At 37.5% G+C, this 22,555-nt stretch overlaps 1 protein-coding gene and 1 long non-coding RNA gene across 7 annotated transcripts in view; one reads left to right on the top strand and one right to left on the bottom strand.

Moving 5' to 3' along the window:
• LOC139108467 (calmodulin) overlaps positions 1–8,308 on the top strand; it is a 34,404-nt gene extending 26,096 nt beyond the window's left edge. For 3 of the 4 annotated variants that reach the window (XM_070666804.1, XM_070666802.1, XM_070666803.1), the window contains 6 exons: positions 2,148–2,390; positions 4,794–4,827; positions 6,068–6,169; positions 6,275–6,410; positions 6,534–6,682; positions 6,836–8,308. In XM_070666804.1, the coding sequence (XP_070522905.1) occupies positions 2,148–2,390; positions 4,794–4,827; positions 6,068–6,169; positions 6,275–6,410; positions 6,534–6,682; positions 6,836–6,867 (696 nt within the window). In that variant the 3' untranslated portion in view covers positions 6,868–8,308. Of the gene's footprint in view, positions 1–2,147; positions 2,391–2,718; positions 4,392–4,793; positions 4,828–6,067; positions 6,170–6,274; positions 6,411–6,533; positions 6,683–6,835 lie in introns of those variants that run through there. The other variant, XM_070666805.1, reaches the window with a different exon arrangement.
• An 8,934-nt stretch (positions 8,309–17,242) lies between these two features.
• On the bottom strand, positions 17,243–19,442 carry LOC139108468 (uncharacterized). 3 transcript variants are annotated; one of them, XR_011546665.1, is made up of 6 exons: positions 19,021–19,442; positions 18,612–18,932; positions 18,445–18,516; positions 17,795–17,878; positions 17,511–17,700; positions 17,243–17,416 (listed from the first exon to the last, which is right to left on the bottom strand). It is a non-coding gene; the product is annotated as an uncharacterized lncRNA (long non-coding RNA). The 3 variants fall into 3 exon arrangements; XR_011546664.1 differs by having other exon boundaries at positions 17,243–17,428; positions 19,021–19,441; XR_011546663.1 differs by lacking the exon at positions 17,243–17,416 and having other exon boundaries at positions 17,438–17,700; positions 19,021–19,435.
• Between the last annotated feature and the right edge of the window lie 3,113 nt (positions 19,443–22,555).

Below are 22,555 nucleotides of genomic sequence, written 5' to 3' on the forward strand. Positions count from 1 at the left end.
GATGGAGATGGGGGGATAGACAAGAAAGGTGCTACGATGAAAATTATAATGTACGCGAAACAACCGGGTCTGGATGGGCCGTATCATGACCGCCGTGCACGCGAATCCCGTAACTGTCGCGCGGCACGATTCGCGCGATTAATTTTCGTTCTCTCTCTGATTTCTTTTTTTTTTTTCTGATAAAAATCTCTCGATCCTCCAGCTGCATACGATGCACACACGAGCGCCCTGTCAAACGACACGCTCCCGGCATTTGTTTTGATACACTTTTGATACACAGCCGTGCGATCGATCCGTTCGTGGCGCCGCATGCGCAACGAACGATCGCGCTCAACGTTATGCCCGGACCGATCGATGCACCCGACCATTTTCCATGTTTTCGTACGAATTTCTCACGACAACCGCGACAAGTTGGTTATCACGAGTCGTTACCAAAGCGAGGGAAACGGGGGAGGGCGTTGTGGCAATATTTTCCGTGCTGCGCCAACACTTATCGGGGATACGTAAAGTGACAATTGCAGGGCGCGGTAATTACTGTATAATATTTTGCGTTCTGTTAGACAAAATGTAACTGAGAAGGTAAGCTAGTTTTCTTTTCGAAAGCCGTAACCGGAAACTGCTTATACCGTTATCGAATGTATGGAGGAACTTTCGGGAGGAAATTGTGACTTTGGAACTTGAAGAGTTCAAAGTAAACTCAAGTCTGAGAAAGTTAAATATAAAACTTATCTTGGTTCAGGATTCTGCTTATTAATAAGGCACGGAGTATCGTTCAGTATGCTCAATTAAAATGTTTCTAATGAAACTTAGAAAATAGCGCAAATTATTCCACATCAAAATATAACGTTTCGCACGCAATTTAATAATTATTTTATTTTTGAGAAATTTCATTGCTTTCTCAAGAATATAATGTGCTTCACATTCGTTGCATTAGTGCATTAGATTACTGTTTCATTCATAAGGAATGCTATTATTAGTCGCATACAATTCGATTCATCACGATATTACGTAACTTTGTTTACATTTATGTTATAGCATAGCTTTAAATTTAGAATGGTCATCGTGAATTCAAAGTTTACTTATTTCGAAACTATTTTCCAATATATATTTTTATTTTTACGATAAATTTAGCATTTAACCCAACGTTGATATTACGTTTGAATTTTATGAATTCAACTTTGATCTATTGAAAAAATAAAACCTTTTTTTCAAAGCATGAATTTATTGTTCTCTGATATGTTGAAAAATATTAAAAATTGGAAGCCGTCTATGGATAATCGACGAATGACTGTATAAAGCGTAAGTATCGAGACTTGTCGCAGTAGAAATTCCGCAGCATTGTCGTAAGCTTGACAAATGTAGAATTACGTGGTACTTTTTAATGCAATCCGTGTACGTAGGTCGTAGACTCTGTCAAGATCACATTAGATAGTCTATAATTATCTCGTCGGCATTCTCGCCCACGCGAAGCATCCAGTCTCTCCATTATTAATTGTAAAGATTATTTTTAGATTGTCTAAACACTTCGCCGTGACGATTCAGTTCCAATTTAAACGAATTCTTTTATCGCGAGCTATCAAAAAAAAGTCAACGTACTTCCCTTTTCGGTCTATTCGCGGAATCTGTTCTCACTTTTTCGGCGGTATATAAATTTCCGCCCACGAGACACGAACGGCCTGACAAAATAACTCTCGCAAAAATATTGATTCGGTTTATAGCGGATCGACTCGATAAAATGAACGAAAAAAGGACAGGATAAACCATAACGATAGTATATGCAGTAAGCGTTAAATATGACGATACAGTGAGATTTAGAAAATATATTATCGGTAATTTAATTACGATATGCTTTGGGAATATTTAAAAAATATAGAAATTACACGAGATTAAAACGTACAGTGCCATAACATTTACGGTGCTATAACTTTTCAAATTCCATAACAGAAATATTTTAAAAATTTACTATAATCGTAAAATTTACAAGTTTATGAGCGTAATAAACAGGAGAAAAATCAAAGTAAAAATTGGTTCGGCGTCGCGTTGTATCTTAACGATAATCGAACATGTCCCGTTTTATATCCGTTCAATTTGATTACTCTCGATAAAATCATTCATCCCTAACGGAGATTTTGTCTATTGAACCACAGGCACGCAACAAACCGGCGGATGGCGTGGGTCATGTAAACCAAAAAGGTGCTTCCGGTCAGAAAGCGCCGGCGGCTGGTCAGAAGGTTGCACCGGGTGCTAAGGTCGCGGCGAAACCAGCTCAGAAGCCGTCAGCCCAAAAAGGCCAAGTGAAAGTGACCCCTAAGGCGGCGTCCGTCAAAACCGGTAAAAACAAGAAGAAGGGACAACGACAGCAGTACGATCTCATCGTTACCATTAACCTGGTGAGTTATCCGGAGCATTAAAAATCGAAACGTCTAATTGAAAATCGCCATCCACTTTCTTATTTATTACACATTCGTGGAAATTTTTTCCGATTTTCTATTTTATTCATTTACGCGATTAAGAAGAACTTTTATCTCCGATGAAAAATTAATTATTTAATTACTTAACTCTCGACGAATGATATTTATATACAACGTTATTGCCTTCGATTAAGTAAAAAATTAAAATCGTCTTTCTCCGAACGCTTTGCGAACGATAAAATAGGCTGAGAAATATTATGTCGCGTGAGCAGCTAATTTCGATCAATTATTCAGCCTGCCGCTGAAATCATTAGCACGATCTTCCAGACGACTCGCGTGAGTAGGCCACCTAATTATTTCTGATAGTTAGAAATAGAAATGGAAGCGAGAAATGGGCTTATCGGTGACGGATCGAATCGCGTCACGAATCGCCTTTGTCAACTTAGCGTGCGCTTCGCGTAATGCGTGCACATCGGCAATAAATACGGTACGATCTGACCCAGTTGAATACGCGATGAGCGAATCGATAACGAGGGAGTTCATGTTCGATTAATATACCTACGCCGCGTACGCGTTGTCAAGATACGTCGAAGGAAAATAACGCCCGGCTGCCGTTTAATTGATTCGACATAATTAACAGGCGACAACTTCTCGATCGCGTTGTTCTACTTTGGGATTACCTACGTTTCCGAATAAGACTGTTGACAATTTCAGACAGAATCTGACATTCGATCTCGATGTAAATTGCGTTATACCTACATGTATAATCGCGAGTATCATTTTAACATATAATTCTCGGTCAGAAAGTATATAAAATTATTTCTTGCACGAATTATACAGGGCGAATTATATTTGTATCGACTAAAATTAAAATATTTTAATTAAAAACTACGGTGTAGATAAATTGCCGGAAGTTGATTCTCGTTAGCGCGAAATAAGATGAGCGAAATATACGTCCGTGCAACGTCCGGCGCGAGGAAGGGAGCAGTCACCTAAGTCATCTAGTCGTAGAGGGGACCTAGCAGTTAAAAACAGACTAAGGTTGCCAAAGTTTCAAACACACGCGCCTTTGTCACCGCGCGGACATCTGCGCCCATCTCGATATCGCGTGTCCCGGTAATCGCGGCAGCAAGTGCGTTTCTCCCGTCTACGAGGCGAAGGAAAAGTGCGAAAATTTAAGAGAGAGACGACCAGAGATACGAGTTATTGTTTCGATTTTGTTCGCACGAAATTGTGAGAACGCGCCAAGTTCGTACACCGAGCGCGTGTAGTTTCTCTATGCCACACGACGGACGGGCTATTTTTGATCATCCGCGAGCTATCATATTCTCGAATAGGAGTGTCGCCCGTGATCGCCACGGAATATCGTGCATCTAAGTCCGATTCGAAGTGATCATTTCGTCACTCTCGACGTTTCATCTCACGGCGATTTGTCGGCCCTCAAATCCGCCCCTCGATCCGAATATCCGTCCCGTCTCCCACGATTTTTATTCGTCCGAATAAACGAAAAGTAATCGCGATGCCGGCAAGTCTGAGCGACTCTCGGATATGTCATACTTCTCCGTTTCTATCTCTTTCTCGCGGCACCAGCGACGGCCTTGAGAAAGCTCGCAATCGATAAATATTAGTTTGATTCCGAGGGACGCGTCGCGAATGATATACGTATATACGCGTCGACCTCTATCCCTGGAGATAAAAGTGCGATTTACGCTTTTTATTTTCTTTACGCATCGGCGGAAACGTCGCGCGAGCGACGTGATGGTAATGAAATCGAAATGCCAGCCTCGATGGCGACGCGAGAGTAATTACGAGACGCGGACGTAGATACGGAACCCAGGCAGTTTACGTTTTGTATAATCTCGTCAACTGGTACTTCCGGCACGCTCGATTATGGCGGAGACGGAGAAGAACTACACGCACGCGTACGGACAGCTACGTAGATTGACGAGCACGATTGATGGTCAAATCAGACAGCTCAGCGTAAGTAAGAAGAATACGGAGCAAGCAAGAGAATAAAAAAAAAAATGATTAAAGTAGGATCTTTTTTATTCGGGGGAAAATCGTCAAATGAAACGTACGGCCAGCTACGTCGTTTAGTCGCGAGACGGAACTATCACATTGCGACATGTTATTATTAATAATTCATTATACGACCTCCCTTCGCGTCGGGCATCTCGCCAGAATTTCGTCTCTGTATCAGACGAGAGCAGATTATAGAAGTGTAGTAGATAGAGCAAGGTCGTTCGCCCATAATTAAGGAGCAATATCTTTAGTAACCGTTTAGTACTGCACGCATACGTAATATAAGAGGTATAATAAAAAAAAAGAAAAAAAAAATATTTGCGTACGAAATGATAGGGTATTTGTTCTTTTCTGTTTCAGTCCGAATATGGACTCACAGAAGATCAGGTAGCAGGTGAGTTTACGATTGACTTTGTGAATGGTTCGGTGTATAAGTTGAAAGTAATCGATCATTAATTCTCCTAGTCTAATTAGCGGCTCGCGATATTTTTAAAACCAAGTTATAATATTTTATGTCATTTGACGTACTGTGTGTTACTAACAATATTGATAATATCTATTTTATTTGCACGAACTGACGTTATCTTTTTCGTTTCGTTGACGTAAAAATACAACAGCATTTTAAATAAGATTTTTTTTAAGTATGTTTGATACACGAGAGATATACGATTGATAGTTATGTGATATAAGTGCCAATTGGCAACAGTTTTTCCTGTTTACCTAATATCTCGTTGCTGTGTCAGTTTAAATGGGAGTGTTGAAAATAATTTAATAGCCAGAACACGGTAGATCCGAAAGATACCGATAGTAAAAGTCGTTTAACTAGATAAGCTAAATGTATGTGGAATTCGTGGAACATAAATAATTAAATAAATAACTTATTACAAAAAGATGACTCATTACCGCTAATGACTTCATCGTTGACACGCGATGATATTGATTATACTTAACTCGCAATCTAACTTGACATTAGTATTCTTCTAGGTATATTCTTTGTCCTTCGTAATAATGTCGGACAGAAGTAATATAAAAATGTCTCGTTCCTAGTTGCGCAACCGTATGTATGTCCACAAACGTGCACGTTACATTAACTTTTTTTTAATTATAACATAATAAAGATATTAATTAAATAAAGTTGTTGCGAGAAAGATTGCATGAGAAATAAGTTTCACAATTTTTGAAATTTTTTTTAATTAAACCGATTTGAAATACGCAAAACTCACTACGGACAAACTTTAACTCGAATTAAAATTTCAGAATAAAAATTTATTTATGATTTTATCGCGTGTCCTGTTGTACAAAGAATTTTTTTTCTTTTTTTTAATTGAACATAGGTGTATAAAATATGCATTGAAATACGCTGAATTAAAATCCACGGCAGAGAGTTCGATCGTAAAATTAGACAGGATTGATACAGTAATCTAAAGCGAGTATAATCAAGATAGAAATCAATCGATAACAAAAATACCCTGGAACGTTGTGTGTACGTTTCTATAGTGCTCCGCAATTAACAATTAATCAGTACATAATGATACGTCCTCGAGAAATCGTTTTGAATGCAACCGAGAAATAATTGTGTGTCCTGGACACGGTAATGATCGGGCGCGATAACAATGGGGAAACTATTATTTCAGAATTCAAAGAGGCATTCATGCTCTTCGACAAAGACGAAGATGGCACGATTACGATGGCGGAATTAGGGGTCGTCATGCGGTCTCTCGGTCAAAGACCATCGGGTGAGTAATTTGCTCTTTGCAAATCTCGGATGCGCTCGGGCTGCATCTCGCGAATAACTACAACAGTTGAAGTATATAAACCAACCGGTGGCGCATCTCTTTCAGAGACGGAACTGCGCGATATGGTGAATGAGGTGGATCAAGATGGTAACGGTACCATCGAGTTTAACGAATTTCTGCAAATGATGTCGAAGAAGATGAAGAGCGCCGACGGGGAGGACGAACTTCGCGAGGCGTTCCGGTAATAAGCTCCCTAATCGCGACGAAAGAACGTTCCGAGATAAAATTTTCTCGAAGGAACAATGGCGTTTTTAAGATGCAGACAAGCTCGGCGATTTAACACTTTGCTTCTTTTTTTTTTCAGAGTATTTGATAAGAACAACGACGGCTTAATATCTTCGAAGGAGCTGCGACACGTAATGACGAATCTCGGCGAGAAATTATCCGAAGAGGAGGTCGACGATATGATTAAAGAGGCGGATTTAGATGGCGACGGAATGGTCAACTACGAAGGTAACGCGTTTAAATTTTATCCTGGCTATTATATTTTTTTCTAAGTGACGTATTTATATTTTCAGCTTATTATTAATATAAATTGATACTCGAGGTTAAACTAAATGTAACATATTTTATATTGAATGGTATTAATTAAGATTTATTTTTCAGAATTCGTGTCGATCCTAATGTCAAAAAATTAGTTCGGGTATCGAAGAAAGGTATAAACTCAAAGATACCTGAAACAACAGAGGATTCTTGATAGAGAAGAAAGAAACGGATCCGCTATCCAAGTTCCTCGACTTCGTAGGATTGTAAGAAGTCGTTTCATGCCCCAAGAAACTACCGCATTCAAGTCCGTCGAAGGGAAAAAAAAAAAAAAAATCAAAAAGCTCATCGACGATCAAATCGACCGTGGCATGCACCTACGACCTTGCGAGATCGCGGAAGCGAATCGCGCGAAACATACCAAATTTTACTCTGTAGCTAAGGCTTCGTGAGCGATGTGTCGAGGATTTCGCGCGTAAGTAGCGCAAGTAGATGATCGGAGAGACGCCGAGGGTCTCTCGCTTCGAGCGGAGCGCACAGAGTCTCGCCTGCGAATAGTAAAATGCTTTTACGGCCGGGAAACCAAGAGGAGAGACTTCCTTCCGCGAATTTTGCACATACGTACACGCATTATATACACAGATACACCTCGCGCTCCTTCGGACTAATCTTAGACGAGTAATTGAAGTTTTTAGGTATAACGTAATTGTACGGTCAAATAAAAGGAATATGTCTAAACGACGGGGTGAAGGGGGGGGGGAGGGAGGCGCGACCCGGAACAATCAACCGAGCTTCGTTTAGACTTTTACGTACCCTTAATCTTTATCTCCCTTCCGATCATTTTACGGAGTGGAGAATTTAAAAGTTACCTAGCTTTTCACGCCCTTTCAAATGCTACCGCGAGAAGGTCCCGGAATGCATACTAGTATACACGATACGTTACGTAATATAAATACATATATACGTACATATGTTATTATATAATTATTATACAATATTCCTTTCGCGTCGTTTGTTTCTTTAAAACGCGACGCGCATGAAAAGTATATCGTACTTGGAGTGTTTTTACCGCTTGTAACGCAACGCAGAATGCGCGCAAACGTAGCGAAACACAAATTACACAACGTCTCCCGTCCTTGCCGTCGCCCCTCTCATCGTCATCTCACTTCCTCAATGGTTTGTTAACTTTAGAGCGGACACGCCAGCGACACGCGGAAGAGTGATTGACACTTTCGCACGTGGCGTAGACTAATTGATTGTTTATTGTCGACACTGGACGAGTGCCCTGGTTGAAAAAAAAAAAAAGAAGTACCTCGAAAGTTCAAAGTCTAACCGTTCAAGTTATTCTAATGGAAGCTATTTCAGTTGAGACGTTGCTACACGTTCCTATCGAGGGAATGATCTAACGACCTAAGATCGAAATTATTTATCCGCGGGCTCGTTGGCGAAATCTTAAACGGAACTAAAGCACGCGACTGTTGACGATTCCTCGTTGCATATCCAATGACTGTAGTTGCCATTGCGATAGTTAACGGGTGTCTATGGTCATCAAGTATGTGGCAGTGGCTTTTAGCAAAGAAAAAAAAAAAAAGAAAAGGTAACTCTTACGCGAAAACAATTCAACCAGGGTGATTAATGCGACACGCGAGCACTACTTCTCGTTCGTGAGAACCCCCGATCTCCCACGAAGGGGTTATACATTACGATTCCTCGGAGAATGATAAATGCTGCGTAATACGTTGCAGCTGTTGCACTTGCTATCGGTATTGCTCGCCGCGTCGTTGGGTTTAGAAGCGCGTAAGCTACGTGCGGATTATGTGTGTACCTTTAGAAGTGTTGTATAAGAGAAAAAAAAATAAGCCCTTCGCGCTAGCACGCGCGACATAGACCCATAGGTAGTATTTAGTGACCCATAGCGAAAAGGAAAAGGCTGTCGCGAGTATACACGGCGGAGCTGTACACGTGGATTATTATACATATATTATACGTGACGATGTTGCTACCACGATAAAGAAGAGAAAACGTATACATGAGATACATTGTAGATAGTCACATATATATACATATATTTAATACACATTATATGTACATATATCCTCTCCGCCACCCGCGCCCCACATACATACACGCACGCATCACGCATGCACGCGCGCGTAGTCCGACCCGGCACGAAACGGAAGCTGAATGCGCGATTGGTAGCGCGAGAGGAACGAAAGGAACAAAGTGATGTAGCGTAACACGCGAGCGCATTCGTTGCGTACTATCAGTTGGAATAATTCAATCTGGACGCGTAATCTATCGTTTTACTAAATATTTTTATTTCTTTCTCATGTACCGATTGTATGATTCTGTACGTATTTGTTTCCTCAAACATATCGATCGCGAAATATTTAATTTGACATAATTGGAAAAAAAATGCAACTAGGTAATTTTATTTCAACGTATGCTTTTTTGTCTCGTATATTAATCTGCGTGTTTAATTTTTTTAATATCGCTAAATTATTTTGTGGCTTCACCGATTGACTGTACGTACGTTTGCAGAAAAAAAAAAAAAATATTAGAATACAAGAAAATGAAGGAAAAGTATAAGAATAATTTTATTTTGAAGAAAGAGATACTCTGGGTGACACGCGCGTGTTTCGAGATCCGGGCAACTCGATCATATTTCCTTTATAAACGCGAGCGGAACATGACGAGTGCGCTCGTTGAGTAAAACGGTGATTGCGGGTACTTAGAGACAGACAATAAATTATGTTGCTCTCTTATCTGATCGGTCGACGATTACAAGTGACGGCGAGCCTATCACATATGTTACCAAGATGCGTTCGTATCGAAAGAAATGCCACAACAGCGATGGGAGTTCAGATTGTCGAGAATACGAAGGACTTTAATGATTTGAGACACAATCACCTGACATATGACGCGCAATGTACAATTAATGCAAACATATATTATTTCTCGCAGGCGAAAGCTGCAATCTTCGACAAGATTATTGATTTCTCAAAAAAAAAAAAAGAAAAGAAAAAAAAACACGCACGTGAACGGTTATTGTTGTAAGGACAAAAGTGAATTTTTAAACGTGATCAGTTGAAATATAAGAGATATACGCTTGTGACAAATAATTACCTAAATTGTCGTAAAGTATTTGTCTTTAAATCTTCGAAGCTTGACATGCATTATTTACAGAACGATCGTTTACACCGTGATCTCTGATAGAATACTGCCATAACGCCGAATAAATGTATAATATTATTTTCAACCGTTCGCGTTATTAAATTTATGGCAGTCTTCTTGATGGCGTAATATAAAAGCGTACCAAAGGAAAGAGAGAAATAAGTAAAAAAAAAATAAAAAGACGTTGCTTATGTAATTGACAGACAAAGATGCTTCAATACGTGAAAAATCCAAGCGAAGATAAAGTCGTGTTTTTGACAATAATATATTTTCTTAACGCTTATGTATCTTGAAGCGAGATATCCCACCGCGCAGTGTCTTTCTTTTCATTAGGATAGCACCATACAATAAACGCTGCATTGATTATGCTTTTCGATTAACCGATGCTCGATATGGTCGATTACGCTATTCCTCGAATACTTGCTCTCTCGCACTCGACGGTAATGTAAGATACGAAAAGTACCGCGACTCGAAACACCGCGACCTGGAAAAGTTAGCCACCTGAGCGAATCAGCAAGGCGAACGACTATGCTGATAGATACGGGAGTAAGTAAAATATCAGCTTGATAATACGTCACAAATAGCAATGTATAACGTCCGAACGACAATATCTCTAATGGTTTAACGCCGGTAAGATTTGCCGGAAAAAAAAAGCATATACGCGGATCCGTTCCAAATGTTGAATAACCTGAAATTATATACCTATACAACGCCGACAATGAAATAAGCCACTACATGTTAACGATACGTGTCGCTATTTGTCCGTCGCAGCGTCACGCACTTAGATTTCCTACTGTTCGTTTGCATCTCTCCTCTTTTAAGGAAAATTAGCACTAATTCAGCCCTCATTCGCGAATAATATGACACTGCAAGTTTGTTATGCGCGATTGGCAGAAGAAACGACTAAGTTAATGTGGCGAAATAAGTGTGGTTATTAGAGATGAAATATTATCATGTAAGAATCATAAACTGGAGTTATCTTGATTCTTAAGAATACAGTTTTATAACGTAAAGTTTCTTTCCTCGTGAATTTTTAATATAAAATTTTTTTTATGAAGTTTACTTCTTTTTTTTTTAATCGGATTACATTCACGAACTTTAATCGCAGAACTCTGTTAATTAAGAACAACTGTGAGATTAAACAGAAATTAAAAATATATTACTTTTCTCAATTCTACTATTAAAAATATTCTTAGGGATCAAAAAAATTCCAATATGTGATAAATGTTGATATCAAGATGTTAAGGTTTCCGAAACAAGTTTGGAGATTTAAAAATGTGAATTTACTTATATTAAATTTTGCGAGAAATTTTGTAATGTGTGTATATGACGTGACTCTGCCTATTTTTTTTTTCTTTTTTTTTTTCTTTTTTTTTTAGCATTGGTGACAGTGCGATGAGTGTAAGTACAAAAGGATTGTTTGACGTAAGCATACTGTGAGATTCTATGCCATATGCATAAGATGAAAAAGGTTATCAAGAAAAAAAAAAAAATAATAAGATTGCGTCTGTGCGCTCAAAACGCAGCGTAAGGCTTTTTACATTTAAATTGAACGCACTTGACATTTGTTAAAACAAAAATTATCCTAACTATTTGAGGGATAAAGTCGATGAGCATTTGATACATTTACGTGAAAAAAATAGAATCATTGTTATATTATGATATTCGTCACTTTAACGCATTTTATCGATATGGAAATTGATAACGATGTTGTACCACCAGTTATATAAATTTAATAGTTATTGCTACGCATAAATTGTTCCTATCATCCCTCAAAGAGTCGGGAGTTGAACGTATTTACTCGAAGTGAAGAATTCTCTCTTCCCTATCCCACACTTCACGTGATTGCATTTCCATTCAACGCGAGAGTCGACTTCTTGGAGACAATGCGAGATATGTATTATTGTATTATTATTTCCTCCAAAGCAGAGATATTTTTATAGATTACAATTTACGCCAAATTCTACTGCGCGGTATAATATGAATGATATAATTGCGCTGCGCTGCGACGCATTGCATTGTACTGCATTGTATTATATTTTTTACAAGGAAGTCCCGCGGTTTTTTTTCTGCTACAATTATTACAAATTTAAAAAGAGAGTAATAAATTAAAAAGTGAATTAAAATTGTTAGCGCAAAAAAAGAAAAAAAATCAAGTAACGAAACTTTTCAATTAATTTAAATAATTAATTTTCTAAACGAATTTGTTATCTCTGGCTCTCACTTATTAATTTTATCTCGCGCAGAAAAAATGCAAGATCTCGGGATGTTCCATCTACGTTATTCTATCATGTATATATTCTCCAAAATTATTTTTCGAGCCGAAAGTCCAGAAGCTAACGAGTGTTCTTGGCCGCTCGTAGACCTGCCGTGAATTATCTACGTACGGGATGTTTCGAAAACATACGCTTGCGTTGAAAATTGAAACTTTAATTGTACGTGTAAATATTCGTTAAGACACCCTGTACGTTTTATGTACGAACGTTGCCCTCCAGAAGTAAAGAAACGCGAGTCTTCCTTCAGACATGTGTTTAATCGAGATATTTACTCCATTACATTATGCTTTTATCGTCGGTCGCTGCCCGCAAGCCAGCCGATTGAGTAAAGAGCGCGGATAAAACGTTGGAATTATAAATGGAGATTATAGAAATTAATAAGGAAGTCGACGAGATTTCCATGTAACATTTAGGATAATTCATGCCTCGTACTTGGCGATCATAGCGGCGTCGACTAGCAGAGCGAACCATTAATTAATAACTTTCGCGTTACGTTTATTACTGTTAAAAATTATAGGGCTAGTTTAAGGGACAAATTTCCGCAAGCTACACTATCGACTTTCTTCGTTTGAACGAAAGTAACAACGTATATTAAACCACCAAACTGTTTAAATTAATCGTTTAAATATGAAAGAATTATTAAAAAGTTATAAATATTACCAATAATTTACATTTATGTATTATTACTAAAGAGAATTTATATATACAATATATAAAAGTAAGAAGAAACGAGTGCGTTGGTATAAATTAAAAAAAAAAAAAAAAAAAAAAGCGTAACCCTATCGGAAACCGAAATATAGTATATGATACATATTATATCCATTTGGAAATTTATGATGCAATCGTACGCTAAGCAAATATATTTTCATCTCGTTACAAAAGAGACGTGTCCTCAAAATGGAATAGTTCACTCCTGATAACCATTAACCGAGCCCACGTGTTTGATTAATTCACTTGAACGATATGCTTCGCGGATCTTTCAAAATATTCGTCATTGATATCTCGATATCGATATTTCAACTGCAGCCTGTAAAAGAAAAAAAAAAAAAAACACAAAAAAAAAACGAGCGATTTCGAGGCACCTAAAATCACTTTAAGAGACGTTACGAAATTCGCTTAAGAAACGTAAGCCAGCAAACAGCAAAGGGTGCGATATCAACTTAGCTTAAATATCAAACACACGTTGAAATACCGCAAGAACATTAATAATCAAATTACATATACGTTAAATAGATATGCGTGAGAGAACCTGATTACTTTAGACGATACGATAAATTAAATGATAATTGTTAAGTAAGTGTAACTAGGTTGTAACACAATTGCGAGAGCAGCCGCTACCAAGCGGCGCGATCTTCCGTTCATTAAGGATCTGCGATTTCGTCGTAAAATACCGGTCCGATTACATCGCTTTCTTACAAAACGATTTATAGGGTGTGATTGTATAATAGGCAACGTGGAAAAATCGTGTGCTTGGCATGCAACATTATTAAACGTGGTATTTTTTGGGGCGTCGTTTGAGAGAAGTTGCGTAATTTTTTTTTCTTTTTTTTTTGGAGCAGAGAAGCGGTTGATTATGTTAGTTTATTACTCCGTTAACGACGGAGAGATAAGCCTCTCCGCGCGTTCTTTACGATTGTCTTTTTATTAATCCCGTATTTTCGTTTCTAGTCGCGCGGTGGAACGTCTTTACGCCTAAATGCCACGCGAGGTAAAAAAAAAGAAAAATCAGATAAAATCGCCGATTCGGGGAATAATCGTGCACCAAACAACACCGCAGCCGAGGCACGACGATGTTCAAACTAGTTGTAATAAGGAAATGTCTTTCATTAACTTTGTTAAACGTTATGGGGAGTACAAGCCACGTTACCGAACAAATATATGCGTGTATTTCTATATTTCAGTCTAACTAGCAGCGAGAAGAGAACTCTAATTTAATTCAAGCGCGATCGAAGATTCGTATCTTCAATCGGAAAGAATATATTATTTTTTTTTAATCGTAATTCTGTGATTGCGAATTTTTTCCCATTGGAGATAATTATATAAATGGAACGACGCGAGAAAAGCGCGTGAAGCGAAAAAAAAAAGCAGCGACGTCGAAGCGAATTGTGATTGAGAATTATAGTATAATTTTCGGGGGCGTATTAAGATAGGACGAACAAAAAAGGAAACAATAAATGGATCTACACGGGGAGCTATAACGCGCTGTGAATCGAAATATTTCTATTTTTATTGAAAGAAAAAATGATGGCTACGAGAGAGAAAGAGAGAAAGAAAGAAAGAGAGAGAGAAAGAGAGAGAGAGATATTACACGTTTGATATAATGAATATCCGCGACGAGGAGTGTCCACGATGTTATTTTTCTAGAGCGAATATCTACATAGTTATTATTGCGTTATGGCGAAACGTGTTCTCAAGCGACAAGCAGGCCTAAACGCGACTTTTTACGACGACGAACTTAATGCGCGTCCGAGCACATTTGGAAAGGGAATTACTACGTTTTGTCGTATATTAATTTTATACTATTCGATGCCGTTAGCGCGTTGTTACCGGAGATACTCCGCAAATCGTACGGCATGGTGTTTTTTAGATCGCGAGTGACTTTCTCAAACGGTTTGTATATCCGTGTTGTTGTTGTTGTTGCGAGCTCGACGTTATTATTCGATGCGCTTAACGTGTTAAGCATCTACGTTGTGAATAACTGCAGGGCTCTTTGGTGAAACCAGTCGCTTAGTTTTTCACATTCGTTGAGCGTTACCCTCCCTTTGTAACTTTTCGATTCTAACGCCTTGCTTTCTAATGTCTACACGTTTAAGAGTCGATTTATCAGTTGTCGGGAATAGATAAAGGTCCACACGTACGATAATATGATTTTTCGTACGTAATTGAGTGCATTTGGTAAATGTGTAATACGTATGTAACGTGAGGGCGAGATCTCGTGCAAAGTATTCTATGATTGTCTTCACGCTTGATTGGCTTGATAATTTTTTTTTGCGATTAATAAGAAAATTCGCAAAAATATTCTGCGGCGGTAAATTAATATTAATAAGATGTAATATTTTAATAACAACAAAGAGAATCTCTCTCGACAAATCGTCGAATTATTTTCCAGATAGCTTTGGGTCAATAATCAAAATTTAATAAAAATTCAATACTCTTAACACTGACTAAGATAGTTAAGCAGCAAAGACTCGCATTGCAGCTAGTCGTTAAAAAAAAATATTATATAAAAACAATCAAAGAATAATATTATATAAAATTATAGGAAAAAGAAAAAATTACAATAGTAATATTTTAATATATAATTAAAATTGAAATTTAAAGAAACACAGAAATTGCGTGAAGGAGTAGTAGAATAGTGCAAACTCGTTTTTATCATTTTTACCTAACTAAAATATTACCTGATTACTTTCTCATCTATTTGTTAACTGCGACTTATCAAGTGCATATACTCTACTCGCATTTCGTCTTGAAGAGGAAAGGTCGGGGAGAACAGAAATTCAGAGGAAGAGTACCGTATGCATGTTTCGTGCACATGCGTTGTATGTATGTGTGTGTAATGTGTAATGTTATGTGATGTTAAACGTACGCGACCATGTTACCGTAACATTATGTACTGTAATTATACAACACGTCATAAAGAAAAAAAGAAAAAAAAAGAAAAAAAAGGAAAAAAAAAGTGACGAACACTGTGTACTGGTGAAATGCAATACATGTATCGAGTTGCCCCTAAATACAGCCATTTTATAATGGATAGCCCTGGCAGTTTTAATTTTCGACTTAATGAATTTAATTATTAATTAATTATTAATTAATTAAACTTTAGGATAATTAATTTTTATATTTATTTGAATTTTTCTTTGATCGAATAGTTGGATATGATCGCACGATAACGAGTATGTTTTACCAAAATTTAATTAGCAATGTGGATCAAGAAATAAATTGTGAAATTATTTTACACATGCAGATATATAAATATATGTGTGTATATGACTGACCTTGTGACGACGTGCCGATTCCTTGCTCCTTGAAGAGGACGTGGGGATGAAAACCATCGGGCGAGGATGACGACCATCGGGCTGGGATGACGACCATCGGGCAAGGATGACGACCATCGGGCGAGGGTGACGACCATCGGGCGAGGGTGACGACCATCGGGCGGGGGAATGAAGACCAACAAGACGACGGGCGATGATACATCCAGATATATCCAGGAAGGAATCCTTCGTTTTGGAGATTCACACCACTACACTCATACAAGAGCACTCACGTACGTACCCCCCGAGTACTTGATCGCGAATATACCGGTGCACAGCATGTATGTCTCACCTGAATGTGTAACAGTTGGATCAGAAACGCTCCCGACAAACTTTCGCGCGCGATATTCGTTTCTAGTCGGTGATAAGTACGCCGAAACCGAAGGATTTTAGCGCAGCCGCAAGCGACGAGACTCACCGCGACGAACCGTTGAGAGTGACTCACCGCTTCGAGAATCGGAGGCAGTATATCGCAATATCGAAAGCGGCGACCAATCAGATTGCGACGTCGCGACTAGGTAGCTGGACGTAACGTATTCACGTTCAAATAGATTGAATCTGCTTTTGACTGCTAATGACCAACGCGTATGGTCGTCAATATATTTAAGTTATGTATAATATCATGTATGCGCATATGTATATACAATAAAGCATCACGTATAAGTCGGCTGATTGTGGCCGGCTGCCTTAGCTCCCTTACGAATCCCTTGATCTATCCTGTACTCCAAAACTTACTACAAATCCATTGTGCACGATGCACATATCACAATTCAATAAAAATTTCCAGCATATTGTAAGATATTTATCCCTGCGATCCTTGCAAACACTATGTGGCATGTGGCATCACACCACATGTGATTCTACAATAGAGATGGCTTGCGATTCGCATGTTACATTTCCATCCGAATTAAATTAAGATAAAAATGTATACTATACAATATGGGATTATTTATAACGAAAGAACAAATTGCAATTAATTATTAAAGTTAGGAATCTCGCAGTGACATGATGTAAGAACATACTAAATGTAGAGAACCACTTTTTAAACTAGAAATATGTTTTATTTGTACATATTCTCTAGCTTAATATTATTTCTTTGATTGCTTATTCTTCTCTATCAAACTTTCGAGTATATATTCGGCATCAAGACAGTTGTAATTTTCTAACAGAGATGTTTTTAATGAACCTTTTACAGTATGTGGTAAAAGTTTTACGTCAATCTAAAAAGAAAACTATTTAAATTATTATACAAAGTTCTTAGAGTATTTATTAGTATTGTTTCTACAAATAAGTATGATTAATTATTTGTATTACTTTTTGATACAGTTCTTTTAATTCCACTTTTAATTCAAGTGCTTTTTACTGCCAATAACACATGGAATATTTAATTGCCCAAACAGTATTAAAATATTATATATTTTTGGTTTTCTAATTTCCTTTCTTCTCACTTCTCGTGCTGATAATTGTAGGATCTAGTCTTCTTTTTCTCTTCAACGATTCTCTTCTACAGAACAAATATAAAAATTACAATTTAATTGTTATACGCAATTATAATATACAGAACATCACACGAAATTTATTATATAATAGTCACTTACAAAAGCATACTGTTGACTCTAAAGAACAACTAATTGGGACATGCCGATACGTTTCGAACGCAAAATGAAGTATGCACCAATAATCTAAAAAAAAGCTATAGATAATAATATGAATAAAAATTATTTAAGCAAGCATAAGTAATTTTATTAATCAATATATATTTCAAGCTTCAAAAATAAATCCTCAGATTTTATGTTTTCAAATTGCAATAGTTTTGCACCGAATTCAGTTACAACGCGTTAAAAACATTTATCGACTTTAAACAATAAAAATTAAATATCCATAATTAAATTGACAATTAAATAATATTGAAATTACAATTTATGTCTTATTATACTTCAGACTATATAAAACGAGCGTTATTTATATTTTTTTAACATGATACTTTAGAATCTCTCATTACTTTACATATAATTAAAATATACATTTAGACAATTGCACTAGTAGCACCAAGAGTTAAACGAATAAACGTCCAATTTCATTAAAACTAGAATCCGTTTGAATAGTTTTAAAAAATTTTAAATTACTTTTAATTAGAAAGCTGTAAATTAATGTTTTGAGAAGGAGAATGCTGAAAAGAAAAGAAGTCAATTGAAACTATGCATTCTACATGTAACCATACATTAGACTTTCATACAATATTACTTACCAATTGATACAATTGTTTCATCAATGTATTATTACAGAAATTGTAACTTTATTAAGTATTTGAACATTGCTCCTAAAATACATAAAATAAAAATTATGTTATTAATATATAAATAATTTTAACTAATTTATAAGACACACATTGCTATACACATCCAGCATACATACCCATACTTATTATCTCTAGAAAAGTAACATTTCTTTCACATTACTTTATATACAAGACGTCTGAACGTTTCTATCAAGTCTGATTTAGTGTCTTGTATACAATTTACTTTATTATTTATAGGTATCAATTAGGAAACAGGCATCTAGTCGATCCATACTATATCGCCACGTTGTCAGCGGTGTCCAGAGTTACTTGGCAAGATCCTTCAATATTCATTTGCATTCCAACATGTAACTCTCGATGAAAACTCCACCATATGATTTTCTCACAAACAGATACGTAACTTCTACGTCATAATTATCATTGTATATCAGTACACCCTGTAAAAACAATTAAATGTATAATGTATAGCTTCGAAAAAGTTACAAATAATTGGCACTCAAGCATGGGAAAACCCTTGATACGTACATAACCTCAAAAGAGCATCTCACCACAACGTTAACATAAAAAGTACAGGCAAACGCAGCTCGAAAGAAATAAAAAGACACAGGATTAAAACCAGTAATTCGTTAAAAAGAGAAATAGAGAACTTTTCAATTTTTTTAAACTCAGAAGCTGCAAATCGAGACCCGTGTAAACAGAAAGAACGTCTTAACCCAGCGGCGTCGCAGGAAAGCGGGTGCCTCAATAGAGGAGACAAAAGAGGGACCTTTGGGCGCTCACTCGTAAAGAATAGCGTTACTTGATCCAGTTACCGGCCAGGCAATTCTTGAATGGTCAAGGGCTCGGGAGCGTCAGACGCACAAAAAGTGGGAGCACACACTATACGCGCGCGAGCGCGTGAAGGCACGACGATGACGCTCTTTGTGTCAAGAGCGACGCCTGGCGTAAAAAAAAAAAAAAAAAATACGGGCTTTCATAGAAGCGATAAAATATTCATTGTTTGAAAATGGGCGTTTGTCAGAGAGCATACAGCTCGCGTTACCTTCTCCATTACTTTCTCAGTCTTTCCTTTTTTTCTCCCGCACTTTCTTTCCCTCAAAACTGAGTCCTGAGACACGTAAAAGCACCCTATTACATCTAAGGGCGAGGAATCCGGCCTCCAGGGTAAAGAGAAAGAGAGACACGGACGAGGAGAAAAGAGAGTTGAGAGGAGGCGAGAAAAGGTGATAACAGGTAGGTTCTAATTCAACCTCGACAAAAATTAATATATTCCCTATCCCGCGTTTAAATGTTCATTCCATAAATGTTATTTCGCTCGTGTGATATATGCGACCGAATAATTCACACAGATTTTGTTCTATATATATGTGACACTTTCTATATTTCATTAGCAGATGGTTAATAATCGTGTTAATTATTGGCGAAGAATCCGGCCTCCAGCGTAAAGAGAAAGAGAGACACAGACGAGGAGAAAAGAGAGCGGAGAGGAGGCGAGAAAAGGTGATAACAGGTAGGTTCTAGTTTAACCTCGACAAAAATTAATATATTCCCTATCCCGCGTTTAAATGTTTATTCCATACATGTTATTTCACTCGTGTGCAATATGCGACCGAATAATTCACACAGATTTTATTCTATATGTATGTGACACTTTCTATATTTCATTAGCAGATGGTTAGTAATCATGTTAATTATTGGCGAGATTACGACAGAATGAAATGAGCGGTTGGTCTTATGCCAGTACGCCCATGGTGTTGCGACAGCGTAACATTTCTCTCGGTTCATTAATGTAATTGAGAAGGTATCGTGGAATAATTGCGCGCGACCAGTTTTCGCGAAATTAAATATATTTCATTTCCCCGATTAATCAGCGAAGTTGAAATGTTTTGCGCCGCCCGCGGATATTGGCGCGCACAAGCGTAAGCGTTTCGCGACCCGCGATTAAAACGCGCAAATGAAATTGAATAGACGTACTACTGACCGCATTAATGTAATTATAAAACAATCGCCGTTACGAGTGCGTGATCTAAGCCGAAATGAAACGGAGTAAAATATGGAAGCGCTGCCGGAGGCAACGCAATTGTAATCACTGCACCGGTGAAACGAAGCCGTGTGAAAAACGGAAAAACGGCCAGGCAACTTTTGCGGTATTGACGAAAAAATAGTTTTAAAGTGCTCACGTTATTTTTGCAAATAAAAAATGTGGAGAATATCTGTGTTCACCGTATAGTCAGCTTTTCTGGCTCGCGTACATAAATTCGTGACTATCGCTATAAAAAGAAATCGCATCTTGATCTTATAAATTTCTACTTACTCTTTTCTTTTACAAATTATTTTTCTAATTACAGTTAATCGTTACCCTCGTGGAAATTTATCTTACTAATCTGATTTAGTACCCAGTACGTTTTAAGTGTTACATTAATGTAAGAATAGATTAAAAATAAATTATATATTTTTTTACTTGCATTTACTTGCATCGTGCGAATGTTAGGTCTTATAAAATCTCTTCGAGTTGCGAGTAATCATTGGGGAATATCCCGAGAGCAAAGCGTTATCAAAAAAAGATATTGCCTCGGTTGTATCGCGATGCATCCCGTAGTCGCTTCCTCGCGATGGGGCACGTTGTCTCCTTCGAAGAACATGGATATTATGCATGAATAAGGACAGAAGTACCCTTCTGCGCGTCCCCATCTCGCATCTAACCCTCTCAGTTGGCTAATTCGGAGATATACGCTTCTCTGGCGCAGCCGCCTGGCTGTACCTGAAAATCTGCATGCGCAAGCACGGGATCCACGTGTTTGCGAACGTGCAGAGTGTTCGATAGCACTGGGCTGCAAGCTCTACAGAATTTTTTATTCCACCAGCATGTACGTGAACATTTAGAAAAAACGATAAGATGCCTAGCGGTAACCATTAGCGTTCGAATCTTTATTGCAAACATTTTTAAACGCGTCAGATATTTAAACGGTTTCAAAAAATAGTCCTATTTAATTAATGTGGAATGCAGCAAAAATTTTCCGTCCCACTTAAACAGACTGCGGACTGTCGGTTGTACATACTTTTAATATTTTCTCTAAGTACAACCGGTGTGGTTAAAAATTTTTGATGCATTCCACACATCTTTTTTTTCTCTGAAAGCAATATAATATTAATACAAGTAAAATATATGTAATATATGTATACAGGCGCGCGCCTGTATTTTAATTAAAGGTAATAAGACAATTCTCTTATTTAATTCACTAAATAAAGAATTTATATAAAAGAGCATGCGACTTGCCAATCTGCATGTACTTCGGCGGAGTTGATGAGTTGTGCCGGTGACTGTAACATAAAAAGAAAAATAATTATATAGACATGCCAGTTAGTTAATACAATTAATATAAAAAAGCAAAGGTTTTCTTTTAATAAAGATTTTATTTAAAAATATAATGCTTACCTAAAAGTTGCTCCGCCGAAGCAGGATGCCCCCCGGGCCTGCTCCTCCTCTCAGATGGTAGGTCGTTGTTGTCGAGTCATCTTTTCGCGCACTGGAAACTCTCGCGAAATACTATCATTAACACTATCACTCATAATTTAAATTATCACATATTAGTTTACATTATCACACATCGTTTAAATTATTATTAAAACACGGCACCCCGTATTATAAACGAAAACGCAAAACTGTACACTCACACTCACACTCACTTACATATAATACACTCACTTACAATAATATTCACCGCGCACTTTATTACATTATCATTCGTAGTTTAAATTATTATAAAACAAGGAAAAATTGTTCGAATAGGACTTTAAAACTACTAAAATACGCGTCGGACAATCCGGCGTAACGCGAATCTCTCAAGCAGCAGATGCCAATTTCCCGAATTGCGTGCAGTAGCGCACGCACTATCAGTCACGGCTAACGAAACAGAAAACGACACTCCGCGAGGGACCGACGAATACCCCGGGCTGTACGACGATTAATAAAAAATAAATTGAAAACGCGAATTATAACCCGAAAGCGCGAAACAATATTTCGATTACGAGAAAAGCGACCTTGTTTTGTAATAATTTA

The sequence above is a fragment of the Cardiocondyla obscurior genome, linkage group LG15 (genome assembly GCF_019399895.1).
Source record: "Cardiocondyla obscurior isolate alpha-2009 linkage group LG15, Cobs3.1, whole genome shotgun sequence".
NCBI lineage: Eukaryota > Metazoa > Arthropoda > Insecta > Hymenoptera > Formicidae > Cardiocondyla > Cardiocondyla obscurior.